The sequence below is a fragment of the Gracilinanus agilis genome, chromosome 1 (assembly GCF_016433145.1).
Source record: "Gracilinanus agilis isolate LMUSP501 chromosome 1, AgileGrace, whole genome shotgun sequence".
In the NCBI taxonomy this organism is placed as follows: domain Eukaryota; kingdom Metazoa; phylum Chordata; class Mammalia; order Didelphimorphia; family Didelphidae; genus Gracilinanus; species Gracilinanus agilis.
This window is the reverse complement of record NC_058130.1, coordinates 476,020,814-476,029,907: the sequence shown is the minus strand read 5'-3', so window position 1 is coordinate 476,029,907 and position 9,094 is coordinate 476,020,814. Positions and strand designations below refer to the sequence as shown.

Below are 9,094 nucleotides of genomic sequence, written 5' to 3'. Positions count from 1 at the left end.
AGCTGAGAGAAAAAGAAACATTACAGTCTTGGGGACAAACTAGTGAATGGGCACTGAATGTGATGATGGGAGTATAAAGGAGCAGCAAAGAGGCCAGTGTCCTTGGATAGCAGAGAATGTAAAAGGATTAAAATGTAACATTATACGAAAGATAGGAAGAGACCAAGTTGTAAAGGGCTTTTGCCTCAAAATGGATTTAGGAAGCTGTGAAATACTTGGTATTTGGTCCAATACAAGGAAATGTAGAACACACAAGACTGTAAAGCAAACCAGTTTTATTGAGGGTACATATTTACAATAAAAACAAGCAGGGAAAATGGCAGAAACAGATTGGGTCCACTGATTCAGGCTCTGGTTGGAATTGGATCCCAAAACCAGTAGTCTGGTAAGTTTCCATTCATTTCTTATCTGCATTGAGCAATATCAAACATTGGAGGCAGAGAGCAAAGAGTCTGGACCTGGAGACTAGTGCTGATTCATTCAAGTTGAAGGATGGGAGGGAAAGATTCCTAAGGAACTGAAAGATAGCTAAACTCTAGAAAAGAGACGTTCAACTATTACTTTTGGTCTTACTGACAGATGAATTCAGGAGATTTGAGCTTTCCCAGAGCTTCAATTTAATGGGGGTGAAGAGAACACTAAAATCCTTGCACCTTTAAAAGTCAACCAGGAATTTTCATCTAATCCTGCAAGTAAAAGGAATTCACTGAAATTTATTGAATAGGGAGGGGGAGATGTGATATGATCAGTCCTATGCTTTAAAAGCATCATGTTGGTACCTAAGTATGGGATGGACAGCACTAAAGAGAAATTTGAGGCAGAGAGACCAACCTAAAGCCTAATGCAATTGTCTAGGTGTAGAGTAATGAGGGTCTATATCAGGGTGTCAATAGTGGAGAGAAGGAGTTGAAGACAAGACCCTCAATGGAACTTGGCAATAGATTAGATATGGGAAGTGAATGAGAGTGAGGAGTAGAGAATGGAACTATGGTCATGGACCTAGGTAACTAGGAGGATAGTGGTATCCTCAAAAATAATAACAAAGTTTAGAAAAATGAAAGGAAGAACATTACACTCTTAGATTTCAGCCATACTCCATCAATTAGGAAACAGATGAACAAATTATGATGATGGAATATTATTATTGTATAAGAAATGACTAGCAGGATGGTTTCATAAAAACCTGGAAAGTCAAAAATGAACTGATACAAAGTGAAGTGATCAGAACCAAGAGAACAGTGTACCCAATAACAGCAATATTTTAAAAATAAGCAACTGTAAGGGACTTAGGAACTTGGATCAATACAAAGATCCACCATAGTTTCAAAGAACTCATGATGAAAAATGCTATCCACTTCCACATAGAGAATTGATAGATTCAGAAGACAGATTGAAGCATATTTTTTTCTTTATTTTTCTTGTATTTCTTTTTTCTGAAAAATGCCTGATGTGGAAATCTGTTCTGCATGATTTTGTGTATAGAATGGGTATAGTATTTCTTGCCTTCTCAATGGGGAGAAGAGGGGAGTTGTAGGAAGAGAGAATTTAAAACTGAAAATAAGAGTAAAATTTAAAAGAAAATAAACATCTCTGTTCTCAATTGGTGAGTCGATTCTGTTCAATTGAATTGAATACCGATTTGTTAAGTGTCTTGTATATGACACAAGCATTGTGCTGGGTACTGGGAATACAAAAAGAAAAGTGAAACTACTCCTGCCCTTAAAGAGGTTACATTTTATCAATTCCCAAATATTATTTACCAAGGAGCAGCAACTCTACCATAAAAGAGAATGCTATTGCTTCTATTATGTCGAATGACAAAGAGAAATGGGTGATCACAATTGAATATTTCCCTTCTAGAAGAATTATACCCAACCACAACACCGGTAGCAGCTGCTGCTTCTGTGCCCTCTTCATTCACCTCCACATAGGACTTGTGCATGACTTTAGACACAGCCAAGCCCTTATGGGTTGTCATTCCTGAAAAGTTAGCACTTTCTTCATCAAATACATCTGTCATTCCCATGGCTTCCATTGTGGACCTCAGAGAATAAGTCTCCTCTACTTTAAACCGTGGAAAACGCAAATGAACTTCTTTACGGGCCATATTCTCAGGATTCATCAACTCTAATAATTTCTCAAAGGTGAGATCTTGTTCCAACTATAAAGGGAAAGAGGACAAATAACATAAGGGAAGCTTTAACCATTAGAATTGTGAAAGGTGTCAGAGTAAAGAAAACTGGTTTCCATTCATATTGTGCATAAAAAAACTGAGATATATGTATTTTATGCTTTATTCTTTCACATCCTTTACTATAATCAACAATAAGGATGATGATTAATTGGGTCTATTTGTGGTTTCATAAACTTAAAAGCAAATTACCAAGAAAATGTTCGAATATACTCTGAGCAAAGGACCTCCATTTCCTTACCTTCTCTAAACCATCATTATCATTAGGCAGCAGCACAAACATACTTAGATGTTTGTTTGTATATGGTAGTTCAAGAATCTTCCCCTGAGATTCCTCAATGTCTCCAATATTGAAGAAGCCTGACTGTTTCATCATCTGCACAGGCCTGCTTATGTCCTACAATAAATGCAAACAGCACATAATTACTTAACAAATACTTTATTTCTCTCAGAATTTAGCCTTTTAAAAATTCAGTAGTATCAAAATGTCAGTATATTTTCAAAAAATAAACTAACAATCCCAGTGAACTGTTTAGCTTTGACCCTAGCTGCAGTGGAATTAACTAATTGATGATTTTAGAATCAACTTTAAAATACAGGTCACCTTATCAGTATACTACTCCAGAAAGGACCAGTTTAACAAATTAGTAGTACCTGGGAAGTATTTTCTAATCCATTGTTTTCAAGTATATAAACAGAACCATGAAACCAAGAGACATGCAGTTCTACATTAAAAAGTCTTGAAAATATATATTAAATGCAGCAATTAAAAAATAATGAAATGCATTTAGACCCTCAAAAAAGTGGCAGAAATAATAATCTGCCTTCCCACAAATGGAATCCCTATAAATAGAATAGACAAAATAGCTATAGGTCATATTTAAGATGATATATTGCAGCAGATTCATTCAAATTGTCTATTTTTTAATTTTTAAATAACTCATATCATTTCATGACTAAAATGTTCTCAAAGAATACAAAACAAGAATTTCTCTCATCTTATCATCAGTGCTCATAAACCAATATTAATAGAAATAATTAACACCTCTTGAAATAACATTTGATTCTGCTAAAAAAGCAACCATTTTTCATTTCTAACATTGTTGACATCTATCAAGAGGAATGACATTAACAGGAGGTGATTTTTTTCATTTAATGGATGATGGTTAAATTATTTCAAAGAACAGGTGATTAATTCAGTTATGGAGCCCTTACCCCTTCCTTCCCTTTCCCCTTTCCAGCTCTCCTTTATGTGTTGTTTTCTCCTATTAGAATATAAGCTCCTTGCTAAATCAATTGTACAAAAAAGCAAGCCATTCCCCAATTGATAAATGGGCAAAGGACATAAATAGGCAATTTTCAGAAAAAGAAATCAAAACTATCAACAAGCATATAAAAAAGTGTTCTAAATCTCTTATAATTAGAGAAATGCAAATCAAAACAACTCTGATGTACCACCTCACACCTAGAAGATTGGCTAAAATGATAGCAAAGGAAAGTAATAAATGTTGGAGGGGATGTGGCAAAATTGGGACATTAATGCATTGCTAGTGGAGTTGTGAATTTATCCAACCATTCTGGATGGCAATTTGGAACTATGCCCAAAGGGCTTTAAAAGACTCCCTGCCCTTTGATCCAGCCACACCACTGCTGGGTTTATACCCCAAAGAGATAATAAGAAAAAAGACTTGTACAAAAATATTTATAGCTGCTCTCTTTGTGGTGGCAAAAAAAATGGAAAATGAGGGGATGCCCTTTGATTGGGGAATGGCTGAACAAACTGTGGTATCTATTAATGATGGAATACTATTGTGCTGAAAGGAATAATGAGCTGGAGGAATTCCATGTGAACTGGAACAACCTCCAAGAATTGATGCAAAGTGAAAGGAGCAGAACCAGAAGAACCTTATACACAGAGATGGATACACTGTGGTACAATTGAATGTAATAGACTTCTCTACTAGCAGCAATGCAATGATCCAGGACAATTATGAGGGATTTATGAGAAAGAACACTATCCATATTCAGAGAAAGAACTATGGGAGTAGAAACACAGAAGAATAACAACTGCTTGATCACATGGGTCAATGGGGACATGATTGGGGATGTAGACTCTAAGCAATCACCCTAATGCAAATATTAATAATATGGAAATAGGTCTTGATCAATGATACATGTAAAACCCAGTGGAATTGCTCGTTGGCTATGGGAGGGAGGTGGGAGGAGTGGAGGGAAAGAACACAAATCATGTAACAATGGAAAAATATTCTAAATTAATTAATTAAATGAAATTTTTCAAAAAAAAAATATAAGCTCCTTGAAGTTAGGAAATACACACACACACACACACACACACATATATACACATACATATATTATATATACACACAGACATAGAAATCTAGATAGAGAGGCAATCCACAACTTTCAGAGGGGTAGTATTCTGAGAAAATGGCAGTCATAAACACAAGTGATGCTATATTGAGCCTATGGGAAATAGGAGCTTAGGTTACTATGACCACTAGAAACTATAATGTTTCTTTATATATTGCTGAAAATATATTTTCTGCATAAAATTCTTTATGAAAAAAATATCAATTTTAAAGTATGCACTTTTCATAACCCAGTAACAACCCATAATAGCTATACACTATATAAGTTAGGAGATATATATATATATATATATAAAATTGGTAGGGCAGCTGGGTGGCTCAGTGGATTGAGAGCCAGGCCTAGAGACAGGAGGTCCTAGGTTCAAGTCCGGCCTCAGACACTTCCAGCTGTGTGACCTTGGGCAAGTCACTTGACCCCTATTGCCCACCCTTACCACTCCTGGGCCAAGGACGGTCCCTAGCCCGGATGAAAAAGGAGGAGGGTTGGGCGTGGGGCTAGCAACCCCACCCTGTAAAAACTACATCTGCTAAAGAAACTGCAACCTAAAGTAGGGGCAGCTGGGCTAGCTCAGAGGATTGAGAGCCAGGCCTAGAGACAAAAGGTCCTAGGTTCAAATCTGGGCTCAGACACTTCCCAGCTGGGTGACCCTGAGCGACCCATTGCCTACTGGTTGTGGCCCTATGCTCCTAGAATGGAGTCCCAGGATAAAAAAATATATATATATATATATGTATATATATATAAAATTGGTAACATGTGTTATGTTGATAGATAACAGATATTTTGGAGAAGCAGATAATTATGCCAGGGCCAGTAACCTTCAAGACACAGACACAGATTGACAGGCTTCAGTGAGAAGGGAGGGGGTAAGACACTCCTGACTCTCAAACCCCTCCCCCAAGCAGTTGAGGTTTCAGTTGGAAAAATGGAGACTGACTGAGGTACTTCTAGTAAGTTTCTGTTGAGGCTGAACTCTAATGATATTCCCCTTTTCTCTAACTTATATTCCTCACAGGTCTGATAGAGGAATAAGTAGAAGTTAGCTATCCAAATGTTGAAGGACTGAGATAGATGATCTTCTTAAATCTGGCAGCTGACAGGATTCAAGCTAGATGACCAGACTTGAGCAGTGAGTATCCCCCAAATAATTCCCAGACACAGATATTGAAGGTAAAGCTTATATTAAGAAAGGAAAGGAAAAGCCAGAGGGGATAATTAGGGTTTTGGATAAGAAAAGGGTAACCCTGATCTGTTAGGTTGAAGCTGCCCTTCCCCCCCACAGGAGGGGGTGAAGGGCACTTAACTACACTGGCAGGTGAACCCCCCAAGTCAGGAGCAGTAAGCAGTGATCCGTTCACCTCAACCCCCACAAAGCAACTATCTCAACCCTTTTCAACTGCCCCCTCACCCAAAGTTCTCCAGGGGGGATCCCCTGGAATTCTGGGTGAGGCTGTCCCTGTATTTTGCAGGGATTCCATGCTACCATCTCTACATAACACACGCAAAACATTTTTTCTTTCTAGTAATTCCCTAGAATTCTGTGACCTTTTGTGCTTTTTTCATTAAAAAAATTTTTATTTCAGACAATGTTCACTTTTCATAACATATGAAATCTACAGTATCATAAATGCTATATAGCAAATAAAATCCTTAAAACTAAAACACTTTTTAACCTGAATTTTACCTTCTACTCTGTCAGAAGGAGGTGTGAGGGTATTATACTATATACGATACTGCTGTAAACCTCTCTACTTTAGCTCCTTTCTGAAAACCAAGGAAGAGGTTGCCAGGACATTAATAGCTCAAACCAGCTGGCCAGCCTCCTAGCATGGTCAGTTCCATGTGCCCCCATTTCTAGCACCTTTTAAGCACCCCAGCAGTTCTGGGAGCAGAGCCTGTGATTACCAAGATCTTTCCAGGGAAAGTGCCTTTCCTCTTCTAGCAAAGTACCCCAGGCCATGCAGCTGTGTTCCTTCCTTCTTTTGTTCCTCTGCAACAGGAGAGTTTGGTTCAGGGCAGAGGAAACACTCAAGTTCTGCCTCTAGCAACTCGCTGGTTTGTTCAGAAGGCTCTGAAACTGGCAAGATCTGAATATCATTTCCTGTACTCCAACATTCTATCCCTACTGTGTGTAGCCTCAAATGTACATGGTTGCCAATGAGAAAATAAAAATGAGGTTACTAATAAAATCATATAAATGCTTATAGTCATGAAAATTAAGCCCTGGAATGGAATGTTGATGGTCAACTATATATACACATTGTGTGCATGTGGTATGTGTGTATGCACATGTATACACATACATCATATATGCATACATAAATATATGTACATGTATGCATACATGTGTTTGTATAAATATCTCTACCTGTGGATATATGTTACATATATAGGTATATATTATCTTTGAGATATTATTTACTTTATATCCTTGAAAGATAGATTTATCTCCTTCTATATCTCTAGCCCAGTGATTCCCAAAGTGGACGCCACTGCCCCCTGGTGGGTGCTGCAGCAATCCAAGGAGTGGTGATGGCCACAGGCGTGTTGTTTGGAATTCAGGGAGGTGCCATTTAAAGGTATTTACAAACTTCCTGTGGACATGTGGGGGACTTTGAGACTACATTTTCCATGATCCAATGGGTTTCCGGTTTCTGATGTGATTACGTCAGACAACAGGAACCAATGTAGAGCTCAACTTAAATTTAGAGGTGGAGCTGAGGCTCGCTCTCTCTGGCATGTGAGACTAAGGAAGATGGGTGGAGATACGGATGGGCAGCATTTTTAAAAAATAGTCAGGCGTGGTCATATATATATTTTTCAACATGGCTTTAATTAAACTATTAATTTCCCTCATAACTTCAGCCTTTATCATTTTTTATCTTTACACACATGCATTTGGGGATGGTGAATAACTGTAAGGGGGTGGTGATAGTATGTGACAGGGAGCGCTAAGTAATATTTTTTCTGGAAAGGGGGCGGTAAGCCAAAAAAGTTTGGGAACCACTGTTCTAGCCTATGAGTCTCTCTCCTAAGCATTCGTTCCATGTCACATATTTCATATTAGACATTTCAAAGCCAATGTCTCAAAGACATCTCAACTCAACATGTCCATAATTAAACTTATCTTTACCTACATCCCAGCTTTTTTCCAAATTTCCCAAATTCTGTTAATAGTATTGCCATCATTCCAATTTCCTAGTTTTGTAACCTCAAAAATTATCTTCAACTTATATGTCTCCCATATGTCATATAGCCAATCAGTTGTCAAATCTTGCCATTTCTAACTCCACAATATCTCTAGCATCTGATCCCTTCTCTCTACTCATGTAGCTACTACTTTAGTTCAGGTCCTCATTACCTCTTGCCTAGATTATCAGAAGAGACTTATAACGGTCTCCCTGACTCGTGTCTCAACATTCTAATCCATCCGACATGCTGGTTCAAAGTAATTTTCCTTATTTTAATTTAAAGGATTGTTCTTTTACAAAAATGAATAATATGGAAATGGGTTCAAGTGATAATATATATGTATAAACCAGTGGAATTGCTTGTCAACTCCAAGGGGAGAGGGGTCAGAGGGAAGGGGAAAAAACATGAATTGTATAACCATGGAAAAATTTTAAAAAACAAAAGTGATTTTCCTTAAACAAAATCTGACCATGTGACTCCCCTAGTCTATCAACTGTAATGGATTCCTATTACCTCTAGAATAAAAATAAAAGTTATACTGTTTAATTTTTATAGCTCTTCATGACTTGACTCCAACCTAACTTATCAGCTACATGAGGAATTACTTCTCTTTTTGAACCATGTAATCCAACCAGTCTGTCCTACTCTCTCTTCTTTAAGTATATTTCAACCTCCATCCCTTTGCACTAGGCAGCCCACATGCTGAAATGTATTCCCTTCTTACGGATGCCTCATAGAGTTCTCTTATTCCTTTAAGATATCATTCAACTACTCCCTTCTGTATCTATTTTCTTTATTCTCTCCCTTTCCTGATTCCCTTCAAAAATTAATACCTTGGAGGCAGCTGGGTAGCTCAGTGGATTGAGAGCCAGGCCTAGAGACAGGAGGTCCTAAGTTCAAATTTGTCCTCAGACATTTCCCAGCTGTGTGACCCTGGGCAAGTCACTTGACCCCCATTGCCTACCCTTACCACTCCTCTGCCTTGGAGCCAATACACAATATTGACTCCAAGACAGAAGGTAAGGGGTCAAAAAAAATTTTAATACCTTCCCTGGGACTACCATGTTAGAAAGGACTCCATGGGGCATCTGGGTGGCTCAGTGGATTGAGAGCCAGTGTAACTCTTGCAAAACTTAACTTATACCAGGCCTAGAAATGGGAAGTCCTAGGTTAAAATATGGATTCAAACACTTTCTAGCTGTGTGACCCTGGGCAAGTCACTTAACCCAGAAGAAGAAGAAAGAAGAAGAAGAAGAAGAAGAAGAAGAAGAAGAAGAAGAAGAAGAAGAAGAAGAAGAAGAAGAAGAAGAAGAAGAA

General features: G+C 37.9%; 1 protein-coding gene across 1 annotated transcript in view; it reads right to left on the bottom strand.

Moving 5' to 3' along the window:
- Positions 1 to 1,756: 1,756 nt before the first annotated feature.
- LOC123253033 (serpin B3-like) overlaps positions 1,757 to 9,094 on the bottom strand; it is a 21,787-nt gene continuing 14,449 nt past the window's right edge. Inside the window, exons 6-7 of the mRNA XM_044682306.1 lie at positions 2,433 to 2,588; positions 1,757 to 2,161 (exon numbers count right to left, since the gene is read on the bottom strand). Coding sequence (XP_044538241.1) covers positions 1,757 to 2,161; positions 2,433 to 2,588 — 561 coding nt within the window. The remainder of the gene's footprint in view (positions 2,162 to 2,432; positions 2,589 to 9,094) is intronic.